Source organism: Siphateles boraxobius, unplaced genomic scaffold, assembly GCF_051911475.1.
Source record: "Siphateles boraxobius isolate OS27281-9 unplaced genomic scaffold, OSU_SipBor_1 198, whole genome shotgun sequence".
In the NCBI taxonomy this organism is placed as follows: domain Eukaryota; kingdom Metazoa; phylum Chordata; class Actinopteri; order Cypriniformes; family Leuciscidae; genus Siphateles; species Siphateles boraxobius.
Window position 1 is genome coordinate 1102423 of NW_027508808.1, and position 27766 is coordinate 1130188.

The 27766-nt window shown below is 38.2% G+C and overlaps 1 protein-coding gene across 3 annotated transcripts in view; it reads left to right on the forward strand.

The window, feature by feature from the left end:
- The window catches only part of mob2b (MOB kinase activator 2b), a 54925-nt gene that overhangs the window by 22313 nt on the left and 4846 nt on the right, over positions 1 to 27766 (forward strand). The window contains exons 1-2 of one of the 3 annotated variants that reach the window (XM_077235559.1): positions 10478 to 10730; positions 25277 to 25437. In XM_077235559.1, coding sequence (XP_077091674.1) covers positions 10657 to 10730; positions 25277 to 25437 — 235 coding nt within the window. In that variant the 5' untranslated portion in view covers positions 10478 to 10656. Of the gene's footprint in view, positions 1 to 10477; positions 10731 to 14063; positions 14268 to 25276; positions 25438 to 27766 lie in introns of those variants that run through there. The other 2 variants (XM_077235558.1, XM_077235560.1) reach the window with 2 other exon arrangements.

Sequence of the window (27766 nt, forward strand, 5' to 3'; positions counted from 1 at the left end):
ACATAAACATGTGTTTAATGTTTGTAAATGACTATTATATCAATTAGTAACAATTCAGAATAATAATATGGTTTAATTCAGTAAGTACTGTTTTCTGGTTTTCATTAAAATAAAATTATGGCATAAATATAGTTGTTTACACACATTATATATTATATGATGGAAAAAGTAACACTTAAAAATAATAATGCTGTTTAGTTCAGGAAGTGCTGTATTCTGTTTTTCAATAAAAATAATAAATATTAACTAGTTATAAACGTTTTGTATGTGTGTAAATGTAATGAATTACGTTGAATATTACATGTTAATAATATATTTTATATTAAGTAACACTTAAAAATAAGGTTGCTTGTGTAATTAAATGAGTAATGTTCTCTTTTTTTAAATCCTTACTGTAATTTTGTGTAAAAAAAATACAGTGATTAGTTAATGAGTCAAAGTTCATATAGCAGTTGGTTTGTGACGGTGTAAAGGGAAGGTGGAGTTGTGTGCAGTGCATTATGGGATTGCTGGCCGTTCTGCCGTGTTGAAAGAGTGTTTCTGTGCTGATCCTGCAGATGGCGCTGAAACATTGATGTTTGTTCTCTCTGATTTCACACACACATTCTCCCTGATACTGGTTTGCTATCGGTGTGTGTGTGTGGCATTATAAAACCACTATACATCAATTTAACTTAATAACTTCTATCCAAAATGAGTGCATATTTTAATATTGTTCGTGTTGATTTGGAAATCCCTTTAAATTCAGCTGAATTCTGATCAGCCTGTACTGTGAAGAAACTAAGCAAACTGTAGATAAAGTTCTACCTTTACCTCTTCGTGTGTGTGTGTGTGTGTGTGTGTGTGTGTGTGTGTGTGTGTGTGTGTGTGTGTGTGTGTGTGTGTGTGTTCGCTCAGCTGGAGACAGGAAGTGGGATTGCTTCATTAAAGCTCATTTCCAGGTCATCTGAATCCATACAATAACAGTGTTAGGAACTGACTAACATTGAAGCATTATTCACTGATAATCAAATAAGCTGCAGATTATTGGGTGATGGTAAATGTCTCTAGAGGATGACATCATTAAATATCATCTTTGATTTGAGGGTCGCATGACTTTGAATATAGGTCATATGAATATTTTATTTATTTATTTGCTGAACTAGTTTCTTAAATATCTGATTATATGCTCATGACAGCATGGCAAAATAAAAATATGTTAATGTTGTTTTTGGTCATAATACTGTGTGATTGTAACTGACTGTTTGTGTGTCTGACTGTGTGTGTGTGTGTGTGTGTGTGTGACTGTGTGTGTGTCTGACTGTTTGTCGACTGTGTGTGTGTGTCTGACTGTGTCTGTTTGTCTGACTGTGTGTGCGTGTGTGTGTGTGTGTGTGTGTGTGTCTGACTGTGTGTGTCTGACTGTGTGTGTCTGACTGTGTGTGTCTGACTGTGTGTGTCTGACTGTGTGTGTGTGTCTGACTGTGTGTGTGTGTCTGACTGTGTGTGTGTGTCTGACTGTGTGTGTGTGTCTGACTGTGTGTGTGTGTCTGACTGTGTTTTAGGGCTGGATGATTAATGGAAAAATAATCGAAACCGAAATTCAGAGCCTATAACCGACGTAATTTTACCATGTTGGTTATTTCGTTTTTTTAATCCTATTAATATTTCCGCCCAAAAAAGAGAGAGACTGACAAACGCCCAGCAACACGTGCCTCCACTCCACAAAGCAGGTTTCCATAACACAAGCATTTACAAATGCTACACAATATGAAAAGGATTAGTTTTTTTAGTTTTATACAAGTTATATTTTACTTTTAAGATGGCATTATTTACAATAATTTATTTTGTTTACAAAAATAACTATTTTCTACATTTTTAGGAAACTTTCTTTTTACATTAAAACTTACTTTTTTATAAGACGTTTTTATTTCAAGCATTGTATGCTTTGTTTGATTCAATTGTTGGAAATATTTAAGTAAGCATTAAAAGCTATCTGTGCGTTTCCTTATTTTAGAATCACAAAGATAGGATTATGCATTCTTTCATTAAAAAAAACAAACTGTGAACATATTTACAGTATAAGCCTTGCCAGTGACACATGAGAAATAATTTATTTTAAATAATCGTTCAATAATCGTAATCGAGGTAACTTGTTATTATTGTTATTACAATTATGATTTTAGCCAAAATTGTCCAGCCCTACTGTGTTTGACTGTCTGACTGTGTGTGTATGTCTGACTGTGTGTGTGTGTGTGTCTGACTGTGTGTGTGTGTGTGTGTGTGTGTGTCTGACTGTGTTTGTGTCTGACTGTGTGTGTGTGTCTGACTGTGTGTGTGTGTGTCTGACTGTGTGTGTGTGTGTGTGTGTCTGACTGTGTGTGTGTGTGTGTGTCTGACTGTGTGTGTGTGTGTGTGTCTGACTGTGTGTGTGTGTGTGTCTGACTGTGTTTGTGTCTGACTGTGTTTGTGTCTGACTGTGTGTGTGTGTCTGACTGTGTGTGTGTGTGTGTCTGACTGTGTGTGTGTCTGACTGTGTGTGTGTGTGTGTGTGTGTGTGTGTGTGTGTGTGTGTATGTGTCTGACTGTGTGTGTGTGTGTGTCTGACTGTGTGTGTGTGTCTGACTTAGGCTTGGGCGGTATCCAAATTTTGATACCTTCAAACCTCCTCCCTATTTTACCGGGGTATACGGTATTACCGTGACTAATTAAAAATTATGACATAAGGCTCAGACAGCGTCACCAAACTGTTGGCTTGTGTCTACACGTTCAGAAACCAGATCGGGCAAATAAAATAAAAAAAAATCAAGGCCAACCCGTGCACGTTGATTCTAATCCCTGTTGACGGCATTAAATGTAATAATGCCTACGGCTCGTAGGCCTATTTAGACTAGACTATTTTTAATACGTGGGCCGTTATATTATGGTGGCGCCAAATAATTTTTTAACCCATGTGCTGAGGGGGTGGTAGATATAAATACAATTTATAAATGAGCAAAAATGGGACAATTAATAATATTTAATTATTTTAATTATGACAATTGTATTCATTTTATTAATTACTTTAAATTAAATTAACAAGCAACAAGCCAGAAGTGCATTTGTAAATCCGGTGACACGTCCATTGATTTTTATTAATACAACTTTTCTGTCAGTGCTGCAAAGATTAAGCTGACGATCGCAATCTCCTAGTGAACGCGCATATATAGAGAGAAATGCAAATCATGGATTACATAATCAGAAGGTATAGGCTAGTCTTTTTCTTTTCGTTTTGAATTGTTTCGTTTAAAGAAATTGTCGGTTGATATCTCCGTAGTGAACGCGCCTATAGAGAGAAATACACATCATGGATTAATCAGAGAGTATGCTGTATTTCTTTTCCTTTTGAATTGTTTAGTTTAAAGAAATTGACGAATCGCCCTCTCCGTAGAGAACGATAGAGAGAAATGCACATCATGGATTACATAATCAGAGAGTAGGCTAGCCTATTTCTTTTCATTTTGAATAGTTTCGTTTAATTTGATGATCGCCATTTCCGTATGACGCCATTTCCGTATGAACGCGCATAGAGAGAAATGCACATCATGGATTAAATAATCAGCGAGTGGCCTATTTCTTTTCGTTTTGAATTGTTTCGTTTAATGAAATTTCAAGCTTTATTTAGATATAGGCTTATCTGTCATGTCTGTGAGACATACACTGAGTTTCGGTTAATTTATGATGAGATTTCAATGCAAGTGACCGCGGCGCGCCAGCACACGATCATGTCATGATTATGTTGTCTGCTATATTTGTTTCTTATTTATTATTGGTTGATAAAAAAATTATTAAAATTAAGATACAATTTATACAAAACGAAATTCACTTTAAAGAAAGGCCTTTTACAAAATGAAACTTAATTAAGTGGTCAATGTCTGACTCCCGATGCATCCCAGCTTACTCGTGCTGTTCAGTTTTCATTATCAACATAAAAAAAATAACATTATAATATTTTAACAAATATAAACTAATGCGCTTATTTAATGAACTCGGGGCAAAATGCATCCTCGCAGCAGTGAGTTGGTGGTTGTTTCGGAGATGCGACATTAGGTTAGAGGTGTTTCCATCTCTCGCGGTCACCTTTTTTATTGCAACATTTACATATTGCCTCGTCAGTATTTACCGCCTCTCCCTTCTCTCTCTCTCTCTCTCTCTTTCTCCTCCACACTGTCACTTGATGACAACTACATAAGCATTTTTAGGCATTGAATAAATTATATTTATATATTATATATAAGTGCCGGTAATGACGGTATTGAAACTGATACCGTTTCTATTTTAAGACCCCGCGGTATACGATATTACCGAAATACCGCCCAACCCTAGTCTGACTGTGTGTGTGTGCCTGACTGTGTGTGTGTGTGTCTGACTGTGTGTGTGTGTCTGACTGTGTGTGTGTGTCTGACTGTGTGTGTGTGTGTGTGTGTGTCTGACTGTGTGTGTGTGTGTGTCTGACTGTGTGTGTGTCTGACTGTGTGTGTGTGTGTGTCTGACTGTGTGTGTGTGTGTCTGACTGTGTGTGTGTGTGTGTGTCTGACTGTGTGTGTGTGTGTCTGACTGTGTGTGTGTGTCTGACTGTGTGTGTGTGTCTGACTGTGTGTGTGTGTGCCTGACTGTGTGTGTGTGCCTGACTGTGTGTGTGTGTGCCTGACTGTGTGTGCGTCTGACTGTGTTTGTGTGTGCGTCTGACTGTGTTTGTGTGTGCGTCTGACTGTGTTTGTGTGTGCGTCTGACTGTGTTTGCGTGTCTGACTGTGTTTGTGTGCGTCTGACTTTGTTTGTGTGTGCCTGACTGACTTTCTGTGTTTGTGTGTGCGTCTGACTGTGTTTGTGTGTGCGTCTGACTGTGTTTGCGTGTCTGACTGTGTTTGCGTGTCTGACTGTGTTTGCGTGTCTGACTGTGTTTGCGTGTCTGACTGTGTTTGCGTGCGTCTGACTGTTTGCGTGCGTCTGACTGTTTGTGTGCGTCTGACTGTTTGTGTGCGTCTGACTGTTTGTGTGCGTCTGACTGTGTTTGTGTGCGTCTGACTGTGTTTGTGTGCGTCTGACTTTGTTTGTGTGTGCCTGACTGTCTGTGTCTATGTGACTGACTGACTTTCTGTGTTTGTGTGTGTGTGTGACTGACTAACTATGTGTGACTGACTGAGTGTGTGTGTGTTTGCACTACCCAAATCCTCTGTTGTTTTCCAGGGTGTGTATTTCGTTAGTGTGGATCTATTTTTGTAGTGTGTGTCTGTGTCATGGTAAACTGAGAGTGAGATGTTGTGAGCTCTGAGCCGATCGCTCACACCGGTGTTTCTATAGTCCCGTTGTGCTTGAGATTTCTGCATCAAAGTTGAGCTAACCTGGCAGTTCCTAGCGTTTCTGTGCAGTAGTTCACGTTACCGTAACCAATCAGGATTCAGGAGTGTCTAACACACACACTCTCACATTCCCGTTTCAGTGTGCGTGTGGGATGGACTGATGCTAAAATCTGCAGTGTTTAGTTTTATAGCTGCTGTGGAGTCACACCTCTAAACCAAACCTCATCCGGTCCCGTCCCACACACATCAGCAGTGTGTGTGTGTGTGTGTGTGTGTGTGTCCCAAATTCAGCTCTCCTTCACAAGAAGAACCAGCAGTAACATTTATACTTTCAGTCAGTTGTGTTTGTGTGCAAGCAATTTTATATCGGTGCATCCCTAATATACTTTTAATATTTAGAGTGCACTGCAAGAGCACATTCAGTAGAATTAAGCACACTTCTTTTTCACGAGGTTAAACCGTGAGATTAATAATCAATTTATTTTTTCTTACTTTTAATATAATTCCTCATTCGACGGGAGGATGTAAGAAACCACAGCTTTGCCGACTTTCGGCATTTATTCAATACCATTTATCGTACCATTTATTCAATTCTGTATACAGTTATTTTTTTTGTCTGTTTTGGTTGTGTTATAACTTTATGCTACACCTACAAGAGTGGAAATAACCTTCACTATGTTTAATTGTATTGAAACATCATTGTGATTTGATGGCCGTTTCTGGTGGAAGACGGTGGAGATCGAACTCTCTGATCAGGGAAGGTTCGACTCTCTCATTTGCAACGGTCTCTAAATCACTCTAATACAGTGTGTAACTCTCAGTTGTTTTACATTAGGGTTTTGTAAAGCATGTTTGCACAGCAAGAGACCTTCCACATGGACCTCCTGCGGGGCATTGTGTTTCTGCTGTACTGGTGGACATTAAACAACCAGACGGTTGCATAAGTTCCTGTTGAGATCCTCTGATGCACTGCCAGTTTCTTTGCCGTTCACTTTTCATATAATCAACATAGATGAAATGGAAAAAATAACATATTTAAACATTAAATATGAAACTAAATTTTCTTTAAAGGCTACAACACGTAGGCCTACAGTACAGGGAAATTTAATGTTGGAGCGAATGCCGTGTCACCGGTGAGCATGTGTGGGGGGGCGTTTTTTAAATAATAATCAAATAATTCCTAGCGATCGTCGAATATTATTTTTTTAAAAGTAAAATAAAGAAATGTATAAAAATACAAGTAGGCCTAAATAATAAGTAAAGAAATAAAAGAGGCTCAGTATTCTGAAGCACGCACACAAGCACGTAGTCGCAGTTGTTGTTGATGTTACGTGATTTAGCGGTCTCTGACTAGTCGACACGTGGGGTGATGACATCATCGTTTCACAAAATGTACGGATTGGCCGTACACACGAAAGCGCAAGGGTGTCGTTTTCAGATTTATCCACTCTTACCCCTCTTCCACCAAAGCATTTTGAGAGCCGGTTTGGAGCCGGTGTCCACTCGCGAACCAGTTCTTTGTGTTTCGACAAAGCGGCACCAACCAGAGAACCGTTCCTTTACCACGTCATGCTTACGGCGGGGGCTGGGGGCGGGTTTAGATGTGTTCGCAACATCATTTATGACCGCAAAGCCAGGAGAAACATTTGCAGAAACACGATGTAGTCCGCCATTATAATTGTTATGCTCGAAGTTGGCGCAAGCGTTTCTAGCTTTTTTTTATTTTAAAATTTTTTTTATTGAAAACATTATGTAAGCAAAGAAGAAAACAGTCACAATATAGAACAAATAAACGGAAAGAAAAAAAAAAGACTCAAGACAGGGGTACATAACTAATCAGAAGAGATTCCATATCAAAGGAAAAGATTAAAAGACTTACATATTTCAATTGTTTTTAAAGCCTTTTTGGCACACGAGTTAGAGACAATCCCAAAGTCATGTTGCACTTGCAAGCGTTTCTAGCTAAGACGTATGGTGACGTACACAGTGACGTAACGACGTCGTTCGCTGGGCGCTCTAGTCAGTGGAAAAACAAACCGGTTCTGAGAAGGTTCGCAAGTTGAACCAACTTCGAATCAACTTTGAACCAGTTCCAAACCAGTTCTTTTGTGGTGGAAAAGGGGTATCTGGGACCCGGTTTCAAAAAATTGCGGTTTCAGTGTCCCAAAACACCGGATCCGTCTGGACGAAACTTCGGTATGATACATTTTTATACGTATACAGCTAAACGCGTCTCCGTGTGGACAGGGCCTCAGAAGAGGTTTTTAACCCGTCCTTGTTCGAGAGGCACATGCATGATGTCCCAGAGTGCTTTGGGGTCCGTTACACACACCGATGTGAGACTGATCGAGTGCCTCGGATAAACGGATAAAACTCACTTTCTGTGAGAATCAGTACAGCTCCACTCTCTCATTCATTTATTCTCTCATTCAGGTCTAGAGTGACTTAAGCGTGTTCTTTTGTTTCATAAACTGTCTATCAATAATGCACCATTCAAAATTATTTTTTATTTTTTTTTGTATGTGATAGACCGTTTCTAATGCTCCCCAAGGCTGCAGTTATTTAATCAAAAATTACATTAAAAAATATTAGTTTCAAATAACAATATATTGAATATAAAGTAAAGTGTAGTTTATTCCTGTGATCTGAATTTTCAGCATCATTACTCCAGTCTTCAGTGTCACATGATCCTTCAGAAATGACTATAATATGATGATTTGATGATCAAGAAACATTTATGATTATTATCAGTGCTGAAAACGGTTGTGCTGCTGCTTCATATCTTTGTGGAAACTGAAGAATCCTGTCGTATGATTTTTGATGAATAGAAAGTTCCATAGAACAGCATCTATTTTAAATAGAATATTTTGCAGCATTAACACAAATAAATGTCTTTACTGTCCATTTTGATCAACTTAATTACCGTATTTTCCGGACTATAAGTCGCATCAGCCCAAAAATGCATCATGACGAGGAAAAAAACATATATAAGTCGCACTGGACTATAAGTCGCATTTATTTTGTAATTTATTTAACAAAATCCAAGTCCAAGAAAAAGTTATTTAAACAGACTTTAATTCATTAAAACAGAAGGCATTTAAGTTATTCAGCTACACACAATGGCACAAAGAACAACAGGCTGAATATGTGTCCGGTATGTTGTTAACGTAACACATCAACAGTTAGCTACACAATAGCATAAAGAACATACCTGAGAGGCTGAATAGGATCAAATAAAATAAAAAAAACATAAGACAGCGAGTCCAACATTATCGGTAAAGCAATTTCACCAAGCTCCCGCGATCTTATTCCACATCACTGAAGAGAGATTTTTTCAGCGGTAAAACTAGCTGTAGTCTAGAGCGCATAGAGCGCTCTCTCGTGGCTGTAGACGGTAATGTCACCCCCAATTTCGGCAAATGATGCATTCACGTCATACCACAAATACATCAAAAACACGCAAATAATAATCTGGGGCCGTCAGCGATCCTGTGACGAGTAAATCTTGGTAATTTTGATATATAAGTCGCACCTGACTATAAGTCGCAGGAGCAGCCAAGGTATGAAAAAAAGTGCGATTTATAGTCCGGAAAATACGGTAATTCATTGCCGAATAAAAGTATCAGCTCAAATCGCATGCTTATCTTATAGTTATGGGAAAGTTTTAAAGTCCAAATCTGATACAGGTGTTCAAAAATAGCTTTTGCATTTTATGCAGTTATTGAAACCTAAATCACACAACATTAGCTGACGGCAAATTATTAATCAGACACTATCCATCCCATTAAATCCCCTTTAGTGGTGAAGGACATTATTGATATGCTAGTATTTCATTTTGGTGAAGCATGTTTAGTTCTTTAGTAGAAGGGAATGTGATCTTTGCATGAGGTTTCAGCTCATTTACTGAAGTGAATAGAGTTTAACGCACAGGTCTCCAGACGGCACAGTTTCATGCGCAGTGATGTTTGATGAAGCTTCTTGTTCAACAGAAAGGCTTGGCTGGTTATTGAGGAAGCATGTGAACACAGGAAAGCTGTTTGTGTAAATGCGAGCGTCTGGGAAATTGCTCCAAACAATGTATCGGCACATTCCTGCCGTTCTTTTTCATAAGGAGCCGGAAGCAGAGAAAGTACAAACCCCGAAAGACAAACTTTAACCTTGAATATTCCCACCGCACTTCTGGACAAGTTATATAACGCACAACGCTTACTCCAGTTGTACTTTCAGAACAATGTTAAACAAATATCAGGTTAAAACACAAGATCATTGTTATTTCTTTTGCCTGTTCTTTTGAAGTTTAAAATGCAGACTCTTTATATAACTTCTTATTGTTAAATGAAAAAAAAGGGTTATTTTATTTGCCTTAATGGCTCCTTTAACGTCCATGGAACCTTTTATTGCACAAATGGTTCTTTAGCAGAATATTGTACTTCAGATTATTAATATTTTTCACAAATGGTAGTTTAAGGAAGGGTTTTAGGGAACCAAAAATGGTTGTTCAATGTCATCGCTGCAAAACAATAAACCTTTTGGAAGCGTTCATTTTAAAGTTCAATAATTGTATTCTTTAAAACTCATCTTTGATCACCAAAATGACATTTAAAAAAAGAAATCCTTTAAAGTATTCATGCCTTAAAATTAGTGGTCGACCGATATGGGTTTTTTTGATGGCCAATGCCGATATCTTAGAGAGCAGGGTGGCCGATGTATGTATGTATGTATGTATGTATGTATGTATGTATGTATGTATGTATGCTCTCCAAAACAATATAAAAAAGTATTCTCGGAGGAGGGGTTTATGTAAATAATGGGGTTTACTGACGTCAGCAAACCCGGAGGAATGTCGTGTAGTCCAAAACCAGTCGTTTGCTGTAGTCCTTAGAAATTGAATTTTTTAAAAGCAAATATCTCCCTTTGCTTTGAACTTTGAGCGCCGTAACTTTGCAGATGTTGTTTAGCTAGTGTGTAATGTTGCTGTTTGAGCATAAAGTTAGAAAAGTGAAATCGTGTTCTACCACCCCTTTGAGAAAAAAAAAAAAAAACATTTTAAAAGCTGTATTTTCACCACAGGGGGACTTTAAGAATATTGCTGTCCATCAAATGGATGCATGTTGAAGGAAATGTTAATCTACATGGTTTAGTCCTTATCAGCGACAACAGAGACACTTATCCAGAGACACCAGACACACACTTCAGCTCTTGCTAGGCTAGGCTGACTGTCTATCTTCTTTATTTCTGCTAAAGTTTTAGGAAAAGTAGGGTGAAGGAGCCATTGTTCTTTTTTTATTATTATTATTTTTAGTTTTTTTACGGGGAGCGCTCTTATAGGTTTCCCAATGGCGAAATCCGAGGAAGATGCGCCGGTTGATTTGGAAAACCCTCACGGTCTTCTCTGGACCCTCTTCCACAGGTACTCGTTCTTCTCCGGCTGTAACAGCGCTCGTATTCATCAGGGCCTTCTCATAATATAGTGCTGTGGTTTTGCAAAGCCTGATGTAGAGTTTGACGTTGGTATGTTTGCAAAGGGGAACTTGACAAGTTGAGAAATTCTGGGATCAGGTCAAATATACTAAGCTAACTTAATTTCATAGGTGTATTTTCACAATCCCGCTTGCATCTTTAGGGAGTCGTTTACCCAAACATTTCAAGTTCCATATTTTATTTTTTTCTTAGAAACACAAAATAAGAGGTTTGACAGGTTTTTCCATACACACATGGATGCTGATTATAACTGTCAAGCAAAAAAGCAGCATAAGCGTAGTCAATATGATGGATTTTAATGTTGTTTATATGTCTAGTATGTGGTGTTTTTAATATGCTTTAAGACAAATCATGTGTAAATTCATAAGTCGACAGCATTGCTGAGTATTTTCTGCTTAAAACTGCAGTGAACCAAATACAGTCTCAAAAACACGCTTTGAAATCGCTGGTGTTTCTGACGTCACAAACTACCTTGTAACCAATCAGATCAACGTGTGATCGTCAACGAGTGGATCTCTGAGTGAGTGAGTGGAGGCGGGGCTCATTTGCATAATTCATAGAACCGCGAATACTAAATGAGGCAAGGGTGTCGAGTTACATTCAAGCTATTTTAAGGCATGAATATTTTTTCAAGGAAAAAAATGCTTAAATATGTAATTTCTGGTGATCAAAGAGGAGTTTTAAGTTATACAATTATTGACTACAGGGGGACTTTAAGATTGAGAGCTTTGGCAGAGATTAGCATGATTAAAAAATTGTTTTCCTTACCAAATATTGGTTCAGAAGAACTAGTTCGTTCATGATATTTTTTGTTCTTTTCTTGAGCTTGGAGGTTAAAAATCACCTTAAACTGTGGAAAATCCAAACGTCTTAAAATGGTGTTGGAATAACGTGCTGGTGAATAATTTGTTGTTGTGTTATTTTTAATGCCTTGGAGTGATTTCACCAGTCAACCGCATTAAAGTGCGATCACATTTACCATTGCCCGATGAGATTTTGTGGCACAATTAAAATCAAAGTTTCGCCACTCAAATTCGCCGCTTTCCCAACAGAAATCTGCTTGGTTTTAGTACGTGACTTCACACATCGCCGCACAGTTGTCTGCAAATTTCACCTAAATTAACCGCACCTTTTTAGAAGTAAAGATCCTTTGTAACTAAACGTATACCCAAGATATTTTGGTCCTGTGAGGTAAAAAGCAGGTGCCTATCTTACATTCCTAAACTAACTAAGAAAACACTCGGCGTCTACACGTTTGCGTCACTGCTTTCGTAAGCTAGCCTTTCATTTTCTCTCACCTGTAGAGGCAATGAAAGAGTCTTCTGTTCTGTTTCCCTGGACAAACACCGTCTGTGAAGGCTCTCGCTCGACGTCAGGCTTCTCTCCTGTCCACTCACACAGGCCTCATTATTTTCAACACTCCCACGTACAACCTGACGTCCATGCCTCAGTTTAGAAACGCTTTTTCCAGCATTTATTTCAGGCTGACCTTTTAAAGCTTATACAGTAATAATTGAAGGCTGACGCTAGTGTTTAGATTAGAGCCAGCCAGTATATTAACAGGTAATGCAATGAACACTTTTAGCATTGTGACCTTCATTAATAGGTTTCAGATCAAAATAAGCTGTCGTGTATGTATGTATGTATGTATGTATGGCCACTTCTATACATATTCTGTATATGTATAGCACGTGAATGTGTGCATGCTTATTTTTATATTACATATTGCCAGAAAAGCTAAAGCGGGCCATGCATGGAGCCGCTGAGTCTCTATCTAGCATGTGTTTGTCAGTCTTGGCATGCGGTTAGATGACTAAAATACTGAAATGCTAGTCCCGGGGCCAGACCGGCCCTTGAGCTTCCCGGTGTCGAGTCTGAACATGCGCTCAAGCGCTGCAGAAAAATTCCAGTCTGATGTTCTACTGTAAATTACATTGTTGTGACACGAATTGTTGCACATTAGCAGAATCCTGTACGTCACGACTTCGTCAAAGCATGTGGCGATGAACCCGTTAAGTAAACGCTTCATGGGTAGTTTACATATCGAGCGGTTATTGTTATGCAACTGTATGCAATATACAAGTATTTTAAACTACATTTTGCTTGTTCTCTTTTTTTATGACCTCATATCGGTGTTAAAGTGTCATTGATATACGAATCGATTAAAGTTTTTGTTAATATTTAGATTTTGTTTATATATATATATATATATATATATATATATATATATATAAGCTCCCCTGTATGTGTGTGTGTATATATATATATATATATATATATATAATTTATAATTATTTTTATATATATTTGTATATATTTTCTCTTTCCATTTTAATTTTATTTGAAGTTTTTAGCATTTACATCGTTTTTTTGTCATGTGTTTGTCTTTTTAATCCGTCTACAGTTTTTAAGTTTTAGTTTTTAATGAGTTATTTTATTTCATATATATATATATATATTAGTTATACATTAAACTAAGTTAAATGTATGTGTATATATATATACATACATATATATATATATATATATATATATATATATATATATATATATATATACATATACATATATATATATATATATATATATATATATATATATATATATATATATATATATATATATATATATATATATACATGTATACATACATTTAACTTAGTTTTTATTCATTTAATTATTTAAACAAAATGAACTGATTCCTAAATGTGACCAGGCAGATGATGCACTTTAATTATAAAACGTTGTATGTCCATAACTTGAAATTGAAATAACTTTTTTTCTTTTTAAGCATCCTGTTACTGAAACAATCTATACAGTATTTTTTATTTTATTTTTTATACAAATGCCAGGCAAAGTGCATAATGTCTATACAAATGCCATTTATAAATGATCACATAAATGGTTGAAATATTTTATCCTTTCAATGGTTGATAAATGAAAGTTGTAAATAAGACACTCAAATTCTTGATGTAGCCAATAAATAAGTAGTTTTTTTTTTTTCTTTATCTACCCTACATTATATTATTCCAATATAAGTATTGGAATCATATGTGTTTGTTCTCCGGTGTGAGTGATTTTCTGTGGTTTTAGGAAAAATCCAGTCTTACTGTACCTAATGTCCACGCATATATATATTTTCTACATCCACTGTGTTTTGGGAGTTGCATGGATGAGTTTTTATTTCTTTGACATTCCAACTCTTGCACCTCTGCCCCGCCCATCTGTTCTGTGATTGGCCAGAAGTTCAGCTGAAAGAGAAGAGCCTCAGAGCCTCTGTTTTGCATGCAATACTCCTGCGAACTCTGGACTGATTTTATCACAATACATGATCGAGTCCGTCAAACCGGGCTTTTTGCGACATGGTCGGAGATCACAGCATAACCGGAGACAGCCTAAAAACAGCCTCTCCTAAAAACGGATTAAGCTGTAAAATGGTCCTTCAGGCGGTTGGCAAAGTGCTGAGGTAACTCTCCTGTGCTCGTTCGCTGATTTAAATGATTTTTTCACTCCGCTTCTTCACAGTGCGCTGATATGCGCGCGCGCGCCAGAGGAATGCGCGCGCGTCTCTGTTGACGGAATGGAACTTTCCACTTGCATAAAATAGTTAGCAGTGCAACTTTAATGTGCGTGTGATATGCATGTTTACCAGGCTTCTTTAAGCAGTAATGATATAGTGTCTTTCCACGTGAGGCTCTTATAGATCAGTTATTATTAGACTGAATTACGACCAGGCCAGCGCAGTTATTTCTGTGTCAGTGGACCAAAAGGTGCACCGGTATTTTTAGGCACCATATAGGCGGTTTATATATATGTGTATATGTATATATGTGTGTATTCTAAGTCCATCACTGTCACACCTGTAGCCTACTCACTGCCTGTGTTGTTGAATGTGTATTGCTTATATGAAACATGTATGTATTTTGCATGGTTTTATCCAACACAACTAACAGCAATATGATGCTTACAAAAACAGCACATTTATTTAATTTTTTTAGATCAAAAGGGCAGCAGGCTGTGAGATTTGGGTTTGTTAGAAATAATGTCACAAAATTAATATATATAACATGCCACTGAAAATCCGTCTTTTAAATGAATTTGTTATCAATAAGCCGAATGTGAATATGGCTAACATTTCCATGAGATTGGATAATAGTCAAATCATTTTCTGGGAACCCTTGAAAAAAACTAGCATTACATTTATTTGCAATACAACATTTTTTTGTTGGTATAAATGTAGTCTCAGACTTTTGGACCGCAATATAATGTGTAAAGTGCATATGTTTGTAATGTTATCTTGGTTTGCGGTTTAGTTGGTGCTTTTTATCCAGAGCGAGGTTTTGGCTCTCACTCTTTACAGTAAGACTTGTTTATGAATATTCGTGTTTGTTTCAGTGAATAAGTAATTGTGTGCAGTCTGGCTGTGTCGATAGCGTTGGTGTTGTTCACAGACTTCAGGAGAGCTGGATATGATCTACTGATAGAAGAGAGAAAGTCTGTCAGCGAATCTTTTAACAAACCGCAGTGAACCGTGAACTTTTATACAGTGTGTTTGTTGGTGATTGCCATCTATAATGCCCGTGCTTTCGTTATACACGTTCATTTCTCTAAGAACCAGAGGATATTCTTGTTAGTGAGAAATTGTCTTCCTATTAGATGCTTGATAATTTCCAGGGATTATCACATACTTGATAAATACTAATAATTCCTCTCCAGCTCTTGAAGTTTGTGCGGTTATGATTGGATATGTGTGATGTTTGCATTGCCATTATGATGCAGCGTTTGGAACAGAGGTTTTAATAACTTGCAACCAATTCTAACTATTAAGTTATATTATATGAATTTTATAGACTTACAATTCCTTAAATGTCGTAAATATGCCTGAACTTTAAACGTATGGATTATACAGCAGCATTGAGTTCACATAATACAGATCGCTTTAAAGCAGCTTTACAGCAATAAACTGGGAAACAGTGAAGCTGTATAAACAAAGGTGACTTGGATTTGTGGAAAAATGATTTTAATGCAATATTCTACTGCTTTTTTTTTAGCTGTATACTCTATAGCATAAGTCTCAAACTGACATCCATCTAATTTTAGTCTCATAAAAACAGTCTTGGCGTTTCTACATTCCCACAGACTGTGGCTTTTCAGAGAAAGGACTAATTTGATGTTTCTATAATAGTCTTTTAAATGGCACTTTAAGGCCTGGAGAATGGAGATTGGTGGCTGGTCAAGTCAGCCAGTCTGGAGTCAAAATGGGGTTTCGTTGGCTTGGTACATATTGACCGTGGCTGAACTTAATCTTGCAGATTTGCTAATGTGTTTTAGGTGGGATCAGCGTCTGGAGAAATATGTGGAGACTCCCTAATTTAAAGTGACTTCGCCTTTTAAGTCGTCCAATAGAGCAGGAGGATTAACCCAAATATCAGGTTTTCTGAGCAGAAACCCTAATGACAGTGAGCAAACTAACCTACGCTGCTTTCTTCTTCTCTTCCCATTAATTTGCCTATAATTTCATATAATTTATTAAATTACTAACATGCGTGACATTTTTCTGAACCTGAAGGTCAGTTCTTGCGTGGGATTGTCATGTTTTTGAATAGTTTAAATAGTTAACATTCTGCTTGAGACGGTGGTTTAGATTTATTGCATCTTGGTGTATTTAATAACTTAAACTAATCTTTTTTAAATGGATCAAGATGTGCTTTGGCTATCCTATGTATTAAATACTTTTTTCTGAGTTAATTAGCATCGTTTTCTTTTATACATTGCACAATGCATTAATAAAGTAAGGAAAGTATCTTATCTCCATCTTGACTTCGAAAGTACAAAAATACGTCAGCAAGTCAGAGGAATGTTTTCCAGCGCGTCTCGCCCATAATGGACTAGGCATGCAGCTTCTGAGTGTTTGCCAAACAACATGCCCTGAGAATAAAAATAGGCTCGATTCGACACAAACGTTCCTAATCCCGTTTATAGCACAAACTTTTCACAGTCTGAGAACGACACCAATCTCTGATCGCATCTTACATGATCTTTCATGACAACTGAGTATGTCTCGTTCCCACAAACACCATCAAAAAATGAAGCATATTCCTGCAATCGACATATCTTTCCTTTTGGGAGTCTGGAGTTTAGTTGAGTAGATTATGATCCCGGGAAGGAAGTTAGACACCGCTATTAGGCATGTATTGCATCATTTGACTTTCCTGAAAACCACATGCACGACTACAGTAAGTTTTCTGAGGAAAACAAGTCAGACTTCGTCCTCCGTCTTTTATTAACCATAAATGGAGTCAAACGCAGCCAGCTTGTAATCAGACCCGTTCCTAATCAGAACTCACTGTTTGGGGTCAGTGGACTGATGGGTAATCAGCAATAACTGCTTCATTAATCATAACTAAAGTCTGCATATGCGTTTAGTAGCTTCAATGGCTGTGAGACAATCAGCCCTCGGATGGACGATCACTTTAGTTTTTGCATCTAAATATATCATGGTTTTCAGTGCCTTTTTGTTGGTAACTGCAAGTTAAAAGCCACCAGATGTTCAGAGCTTCTTTTCAATGAGGAATGGAACAAGTCAAGATGGTTATCTTTGTCTGTAAGAGCAGAGCTGAAAAAAACCCTTATCGTGAAAGAATACAGACAACCTTTGATCTGTAGTAGTATAATTAAACCTGTATATTACTGTAAGTTGGTAAGGTATGTTTTGTATGAAAATTTGAAGCAGATTCAGATTCAGAAAAAACATTATTTTTCCCATATTCTCCATTGTTGCGGCTCCTCTCTTCCCAGTCTGTCAGTAACGCTCTGTTTACTTCCTGTCTCTATGAAGCCCCTCCTCCTGAAAAGCACACTGTGCTCTGATTGGTCGGCTGGAGCAGTGTGTTGTGATTGGTCGAGCGCTTTGTGTGTTTGGGAAATGTCCCTCCCCTTACCATAACCGCCAGTTTAACACACTACTAACTAACTCAACCAGGCCCCGCCCCTTTATTCTGCGTATTAATTATTTAAATGAGGAATATTGTGACGTGTTCATTCCCGGATGAAACTCAAGACTACAATGGAGGCGTTTCAGGAGTTCAGAAACACTGACACTGATATACAGAAGAACCGGAGCTTTTTCATGCTCAAATGGCAACAACACACACTAAAGAAATACACACTGTAAAGAGAAAATAGTTCGAGTTTATTTCAGTGTGCCGTTACTTGCCATTGTTTGTGATTAATTGTGAAATTTATTAGCAGTTTTGGCGTGAATTTTCCACCAAATTGTTTGAGTGTAGAGGAATATAAATTTGTAACAGGAAACATTTGTTGTGCTGTGAAGGAGTCTGTGGCTCTAGAATGAAGCTTCACATTGGGAAGCAGCTGTGCTGTGAAACGCTGGTCTATTAAAGCGAGTCTTTGGCTCATATGCAGCGAGGACTAAAGAAGTGTCCTGTTGCCGAGTCTCATGGGCCTTCAGACTTGCAGTTGTTGAACTTTGAATGGTCCTTTGTTTCTGCATCTCTTCATGTGTTGGTCTGAAGTGGTGCTGTAGGCTCAGGCCATCTCTGCACTTGTCAATCTGTCATGTGCTTAGAATTACAGCATTGAGTAAAATAATGTGTTGTAACCAGTTAAGCAACATTATTCAGGGAACATTGAGTGAACACGCACATCTGCCTCCCATTGATGCATTGAACGAGAGCAGATCTCCAAAGGCAATTTATCATTCCAAAACCGGACTGAACGAGATGCGATAAGATTCCAGCAATAAGCAGTTTGTCTGTTCACTCAAGATGCGGCGCAACTACGAGACGTGACACAATCAAAAAATACACTTGCAACCTAATCAATCAAAAGATCACAGCCAATCAGAAGCGTGTGTGGGCGGAGTCTCTGATTTGATTGAGTGCATTGCGTTTGCACAATCAAAATATCACAGCCAATCAGAAGTGTGTGTGGGCGGAGTCTTTGTGCAAGCGCACTGCGCTCGCAACCTAATCAATCAAAATATCACAGCCAATCAGAAGCGCGTGTAGGCGGAGTCTTTGTGCAAACCCACTGCACTCGCAACCTAATCAATCAAAATATCACAGCCAATCAGAAGCGCGTGTAGGCGGAGTCTCTGTGCAAATGCTCTGCACTCGCAACCTAATCAATCAAAATATCACAGCCAATCAGAAGCGCGTGTAGGCGGAGTCTCTGTGCAAATGCTCTGCACTCGCAACCTAATCAATCAAAATATCACAGCCAATCAGAAGCGCGTGTAGGCGGAGTCTCTGTGCAAATGCTCTGCACTCGCAACCTAATCAATCAAAATATCACTGCCAATCAGAAGCGCGTGTAGGCGGAGTCTCTGTGCAAATGCTCTGCACTCGCAACCTAATCAATCAAAATATCACTGCCAATCAGAAGCGCGTGTAGGCGGAGTCTCTGTGCAAATGCTCTGCACTCGCAACCTAATCAATCAAAATATCACAGCCAATCAGAAGCGCGTGTAGGCGGAGTCTCTGTGCAAATGCTCTGCACTCGCAACCTAATCAATCAAAAGATCACAACCAATCAGAAGCGTGTGTAGGCGGAGTCTTTGTGCAAACGCACTGCACTCGCAACCTAATCAATCAAAATATCACAGCCAATCAGAAGCGCGTGTAGGCGGAGTCTCTGTGCAAATGCTCTGCACTCGCAACCTAATCAATCAAAATATCACTGCCAATCAGAAGTGTGTGTAGGCGGAGTCTTTGTGCAAACGCACTGCACTCGCAACCTAATCAATCAAAATATCACTGCCAATCAGAAGTGTGTGTAGGCGGAGTCTTTGTGCAAACGCACTGCACTCGCAACCTAATCAATCAAAATATCACAGCCAATCAGAAGCGCGTGTAGGCGGAGTCTCTGTGCAAATGCTCTGCACTCGCAACCTAATCAATCAAAATATCACAGCCAATCAGAAGCGCGTGTAGGCGGAGTCTCTGTGCAAATGCTCTGCACTCGCAACCTAATCAATCAAAAGATCACAACCAATCAGAAGCGCGTGTAGGCGGAGTCTCTGTGCAAATGCTCTGCACTCGCAACCTAATCAATCAAAAGATCACAACCAATCAGAAGCGTGTGTAGGCGGAGTCTTTGTGCAAACGCACTGCACTCGCAACCTAATCAATCAAAATATCACAGCCAATCAGAAGCGCGTGTAGGCGGAGTCTCTGTGCAAATGCTCTGCACTCGCAACCTAATCAATCAAAATATCACTGCCAATCAGAAGTGTGTGTAGGCGGAGTCTTTGTGCAAACGCACTGCACTCGCAACCTAATCAATCAAAATATCACAGCCAATCAGAAGTGTGTGTGGGCGGAGTCTTTGTGCAAACGCACTGCACTCGCAACCTAATCAATCAAAATATCACAGCCAATCAGAAGCGCGTGTAGGCGGAGTATCTGTGCAAATGCACTGCACTCGCAACCTAATCAATCAAAATATCACTGCCAATCAGAAGTGTGTGTAGGCGGAGTCTCTGTGCAAATGCACTGCACTCGCAACCTAATCAATCAAAATATCACTGCCAATCAGAAGTGTGTGTAGGCGGAGTCTTTGTGCAAACGCACTGCACTCGCAACCTAATCAATCAAAATATCACAGCCAATCAGAAGCGCGTGTAGGCGGAGTCTCTGTGCAAATGCTCTGCACTCGCAACCTAATCAATCAAAAGATCACTGCCAATCAGAAGTCTTTATGGGCGGAACTGCAATTTGGGAACGCAGTGTGCGATCTTCACTTTATTTAAACATTTGCATAATTTCCAGCATTTCTGTGGACAGAAGTTTACTGCATTTCAGCAGTATTCTTCCAAATATAAAAACTTAAAACATTTGAAAGTGGGGGTTTGACTGTCTGTTTACCTGCATGTAATTTGACCCAACATCAGATAACCGTTAATGTCCAAATGTGTTGTTCAATTGAAATTTTATCATACAAATTGTAATATATTTTAGTTCTACGGTGCTCGGCTGACATACAAAGTTTGGGAGATTTGGCGGATTTGATGTTGATCATTTTGCCATCACTCCTCTCTGAACGGGAGTTTTCTCCCTGTGACTGTCCACAAACTCGTGTGCTTTTTTATGCTGATTCAAGATGCATCGCACCATTAAACTCTCTCACACTGAGAGTTTCCAGAGACACTTCCTAGCTTTAGTACCGTGGCTTTCCAGGAATCATGAACGGTTTGTCTAAGTGTACATTTACACGACAACGACATGCTTAAAACGGAGACGTTTTTCCTTTGAGTTTTCCGCATACGGACGACACCACTGTCAAAACGATCCGCGAAAACGACTAAAAACGCTGTATTCTGCTGCCAGGCCAGTAGATGGCGATGAAACACTATAAAAAAAGTCTGTTTGTGCTTCTGACTACTTCGTTTAGAGAAGCTGTCAATCATGATGTCTCATTCCCGTTTTTATAGCATTAAATAACTAATACCAAACTTATATAAAAAAACGAACACTTAAACTTACATCAGCATGATACAAACTAACTAAAATGATAGAAAACATCTTTGGAAAAAATGTATTCGAAGTGTAATTTGATTGTTTATATTCCATCGTGTGCCATTAGACTTCATGGGGAGGGCGGGGTTTCATTTACACACACAAACTGTACATGAACGGCCAAAACGCATAAGTTTTACTTTTTTAGTTTAAAACGGTGACGTGTAAACAGCCCCTTAATTGACTGAAAAAGGAAATAAAAGACTCGAACATCGCGATTAGAGGAATGCTGCTAATTTAATTGACCAATACAATCAAAACTAACTTTATCTGGACAATAACTTTATTCTAGATCTGCTGTAAAGCCTAAACAATCTGTTTCTTTAATTTTCTATTATCACTGTAAAGCTGCTTTGAAACGATCTATATTGTTAAAATGGCTATATAAATGAAGGTGACTGACTATAAATTATGCCCAACTTTTCTTTTACTCAATTTGCATATCTTGGTCAGGGCGATGAATAGGCCTGTCGCGATAATCAATAAATCAATTAATCGCACGATAAAAAAAAAATGAGCTCGATAATTTTTTCCGGCCGCGAAATTTCCATTTGCATGCTTGTTTTCCTCGTCTCTCTCTCTCTCCTCTCTCTCTCTCTCCTCTCTCTCTCTCTCTCTCTCTCTCTCTCTCTCTCTCTCTCTCTCTCTCTCTCTCTCTCCTCTCTCTCTCTCCCTCTCTCTCTCTCTCCCTCTCTCTCTCTCCCTCTCTCTCTCTCTCTCTCTCTCTCTCTCTCTCTCTCCCTCTCTCTCTCTCATCTCTCTCTCTCTCTCTCTCTCCTCTCTCCCTCTCCCTCTCTCTCTCCCTCTCTCTCTCTCTCTCCCTCTCTCTCTCCTCTCCCTCTCTCTCTCTCCCTCCTCTCTCTCTCTCTCCCTCTCTTCTCTCTCTCTCTCTCTCTCTCTCTCTCTCTCTCTCTTCTCTCTCCCTCTCTCTCTCCCTCTCCCTCTCCCTCTCCCTCTCCCTCTCCTCTCTCTCTCTCTCTCTCTCTCTCTCTCTCTCTCTCTCTCTCTCTCTCTCTCTCTCTCTCTCTCTCTCTCTCTCTCTCTCTCTCTCTCTCTCTCTCTCTCTACCAAAGAGACTGGATGACAATATCAACGCTGACCGTCACACATTGATTTTCGAATGTTTTTTTTTTTTACTGAGCCTATTTACAATCGTATTTGATTGCAGAGCGCCGTAGCGCGTACATCTCTCTCGCGCGCTCTTTCACCCTCATATGAGCCGTCTATGGCTTAAATCAAACTTCACATATATGAAACTCTTGTCTTGCATACACATATATTAAGTAGTCAAACATACATGTGCACAGCTGAATGCTCAAACAAATACATATGAAATGCACAACGACACACCTAAAGTCGCTCACGCACATACACGCAAACTCTACACACACGAGAACGAGATGCGCGCACACACACACTCTCCACGCACATCATATGAGACACGCGTGCGCACAAACACTCTCCACGCACATATGAGACGTGCGCACACATAGACATCAAATGATGTCTATGCGCGCACACACACAAACTTGCGCACAATCATGAGACGCGAGCGCGCGCGCGCACACACACACAAACTCAATGAGACGGAGCACACACACACAAACTCTCCGCGCACATACTCATTTGAGACGCAAGCACACACACAAACTAGTGCACATACTCATATGAGATGCATGCTCACACAGTAGGTACATGATGCATATGATTCTCAGTGTGAACGGATGTCACACATTGGTAAGTGCATTTTTTGTTAACAGAGACAGAGTCCATTGCTTTTATTGTTTTTGGTTGTTTTGCTCATTTAAATAGTCTTTAGAAATAAAAGTTTATTGATCTTTGAAAAGGTGTACCTGCATTATTATGCCATTATCATTATTTTAGATGAAAATGGTCTCAGAACGACTATAATAACGTTTATTATCAATATTATCGTTTATCGCAATAATTTCTTGGACAATTTATCTTCCAGCAAAATTTGTTATCGTGACAGGCCTAGCGATGAATTGATTGGTGCTTTGCGAGGACCGTATGTATTGTGCGAATAATGAAAGTCATTACAGACTTGAACAACTACAGCAAAAGGCAACTTGGCCAAGAGTTGTGTGTGTGTGTGTTAGTTAGTGGTGAGCGTGTGTATGAGTCCTGTGTGTGTTGAGCAGGAGTCAACAAGGCCGGTCTGTGTGTGTGTGGGGCGTAAACTGGCCCCGGGCCCCGGACTCAAACAACACGGCATCAGCTGTCTAAAGACCAGGGCAGTGTGTGTTCAGACCGACACACACACTCCGCTCGATTGTGGCTCTGCTGTTATTGGACGCCCGTGCGTTTGGAAAAAGCCACTAAGATACAAGACCTCTTTCCTCTTTCTGACGTCACATGATCTTTGATTTCAGAAATCTTCCATTAGAGCTCAGCTAATCTTGGTTTCCCTTACAGAAGGTTAAAGCCAATTTCCTATTAAATGGATAGTTCAGCCAAAAATAAAAATTCTGTCATGTCCTCATCCTCAAGTTGTTCCAAACCTGTGTGAATTTCTTTAAGACGATATTTTGAGTTGATGGGAAAATTATTTCCGTAGTATTTTTCCAAGTCAAGTTAATGGGGTCCGTCAACTTTCTGGTAACAAACATTCTTCAAAATTATCTTCTTATGTGACAAACTCGCACAAGTTTTGTACAAAATGAGGGTGAGTAAATGAGGAGTTTTAATTTTGTGGGTGATCTATATCTTTAATAGGGAAATAGTTCTAATAGTATGTACAAATGTTATTTAATGTACAAAAATGAGTTTGTAATAATGGTAAATAAGTTTAAAGTAATATTAAACATAATAAATTGTTGTTGTTATTATTAGAATAACATTAATTGAAAATAACAAATACTAACATTCATATTTTTTAATACATTATTACAATTAATATAATATATTATTCTTATTAACAATCATTGGAAACGCTAAATCTTTTTATAAAAGATTGTCTCCTGCGTTCTGTGATGTCATCGCTGGATCCTAAAGCTCTGCTCTCCTAAACATTATAGTGTGTGTGTGTGTGTGTGTGAGAGATTGGGAAAGGGGTGGAGGGTCTGATGGTAATACCAGCCGCCTGGGCTAAAAATAGCTGTGTAAGGAAAGGCCTGCATGTCTGTGGTGTGTTGTGATAATTACAGGGCAAGGTTAATGTGCAATCCTGCAGATGTGCTCAGACTCATGCAAGCCATTCGTTCACATGAGGTGTCCATATGTGCTCACATGAGCAGTGCCTTTTACTTGTAGTGGTGCAACGAATCACAAAATTTACGTTTTTTTCACCACAGATCGATAAAAAAAAAAAAAAAATTATATATATATATATGTGGGGGGAGGTATCTTTGCTTTTCATTTATTAGTTAAAGCTCAGCTGAAGTTATTCGATACCACATCAAAAACTAGCTTAATAACTAGTCAAAAAAAGTTTTTAACATTATTTAAAACAAGTGAACAGTCAGTAATAAAATAAGAACAAATACACAAATTACAAGCAGAGATGAATAGCCTACTGAATTACAAAGTTACAAAGTCTATAGTATTCAGATACAGAAATTAATAATTAAGCCTAAATGTAAAATAACACTATTTGTTCACCTGTATAAATAAAATATAGTTTAATCTTTGTTAAAGCTGTATTTTGTTGTTTTATTAACATTAATGGCACAGTCAATAGTAGTAATATTAGGCTGCTGTCTCTTTAAGACCGAAAACTGACAAACATCCGGTTTCTTTCTCAACCGTTCACTAATGACAGAACCGAGAGAATACTAGCCGGGATTCAGACATAATTGTGTGTGTGTGTGTGTGTGTGTGTGTGTCCGTTCAAGGCCAAGGAAATAATAAACCATCTCTCCATATAAAGGTCCACAGTATTGAATATTGACCTCTTGCCTTGTTTTGTCCCGTTCAGGAAGGGTAAAGGGAAGCCCAATGGGAAGAAGCCGCCCACCGAGGAGAAGAAGCATTACCTGGACGCCGAATACACCAAGGTGCGCGTGGTGGACTTCGAGCTGAAGGAGCTGGTGGTTCTGCCGAGGGAGATCGACCTCAACGAATGGCTCGCCAGCAACAGTAGGTGTCTCGCGTCACATGACCGGCGATACAGCTAAGACCAGTTACACGGCAGCATTTGTGCTTTCACTGCAAGATCATGTGCTGAATGCCGTTTCAATACATTTACTTTTTAACTTGATATTACAAAGTGCACTTTTTAAAATGTGTTCGATAGTCATGGAAGTCTACTCCCTTTAAGTGCACTTAAGTTGCATTATTAATATTATATTATCTGCAGAATATAGTTTTTTTTTTAAAAATATATACTTTAGGCATGCACGATATATCGGCCACCATATCGGTATCGGCCGATATATGTTGATTTTTAATGTTATCGTTATCGGCCCGATAAGTAAATTTAGCTGAAATGTTAAACTCAATAAATGATGTATTATTTCCTTCAGCTGAGACACTTCAGATGCGCACTGATCAACATGATGGTTTTAAATTGTTTGAAATATGATTGGAATCACTTCAAAAAAGGAAAATACAGTAAAGAAGAACATGTGCAGCGCAAATCTGTCATATCGCCTACATAAAATTATAATGAGAATATTATAATTGTGTGCTTGGGACATGGATTTTAATCGTGAGACTTTTTTGTTTTTATAATCAGGCTCTCAAATTATATAAAAAATTTGATTTCGATTTATCGGCAAATATATCGGTTATCAGCTTTCAAATATGGAAAAATATCGGTTATCAGCTTTCAAATATGGAAAAATATCGGTTATCAGCTTTCAAATATGGAAATATATCGGTTATCAGCTTTCAAATATGGAAATATATCGGTTATCAGCTTTCAAATATGGAAATATATCGGTTATCAGCTTTCAAATATGGAAATATATCGGTTATCAGCTTTCATATATGGAAAAATATCGGTTATCGGTATTGGACAAAATTGTCATGTTTTTGCATCCCTACTTGCATCTAAAAGTCAAATACTGATCCAAGATCAGCACTTTAAATCTGTGAAATCTTTTTTGTAGAAATGCAGAGGAGACAATACTTTTTTGATGTTGTTTTTAATGTGGGAAAAGTGGCGACCCTTGACCCTAACCCTGCCGACTGTCTGCCGCTGTTGTGTCTAGTTTCTGGGTGTGTTTTGAAAACATCTCTGTGAATGTATGATTTCATCTCTGCGTTGCATAACTGTATGATAAAACCAGCGCAGAATAAAAACATTCCAAAGCCCACGAATCTCACCATTGTGTGCATTTCCCCCGATTTTATCTTGAAAGAAAACACGTGAAAAAAAAAACAAAGTATGGCTTCATTTGGGAAACGTTAATAATGCTCTTTCAAATTCCATAAGCACTTATTACACCAAATCACTGGCTTTTATGGTTAATTGAAGCCTTTCCTCCGGATCTGTTCGTTACAGCTGATCTTCAGTGTCTCATATGCTCTCGCTTCATGCATTTCACATACAGAGAATTATATATATATATGAATGTATATGAATTTCTTTTGGGTTTGAGATTTCCGTCAGAGATGATTGTTAAATTACGGATGCAGTTACACACTCCTTGAGACGACCCTGTTATTTTAAATAGTAACGCGGTTGATTATTTCACTCTTATTTTATCCAGTACATTGGACTCATATTTCTCATTTCTACATATTTTAATAACTTTATTTGATAAAACCACGGTATCAGCGTTGGCCGTTTGAGATTGTTTCTGAAATAATACCACACACACATCATCACGTTTGGCACAGATTTGATGCCTACGCTGGATACTTTTACAAATGTTATAAATATTTAGCATATATAAATATTTACAAATGCATTTTTGTGAACATACAAAAAGCAGTAATTATAATATGTAAATTTAATAAAATGTGCATTTTTGCAGCCATTTATATAAATGTATAAACAGATGTAAATGTTTTTGATGTTCAGAAAAATGGTTATTACATGTAGTAAAATGTGAAGTCACTTAAAAGTTAGTCTTTGTTTATGCATATTTTATTGAGGAACACAAAGGTATTAATCTTCTTTGCCTAATGATTAATTGCTGAAATATTGCTGTAGTCCTGTCATGATTATTTATTAGTCGCATGATTGAGGTTATTCAATCTAATCGCAATTAATATTGAGACAACTGTGCAGAAATTGAGATAATTGTGTGTTCGTTTAATCAAATTATATTATATTAATTTTCATAGCATTAAATAAATATTATGGGCCTATTTTATGATAATCTTATTATATTCAATTTCAAGTAAAGAAAACGTATAAAACAACATAATTTGCAGTTATTTGTGTGAAAATGAATGGTCAGCACATGGTTCATGATCGCTGTATGATTATTCCTTTAATCTCTGAAACGTGTGTGTG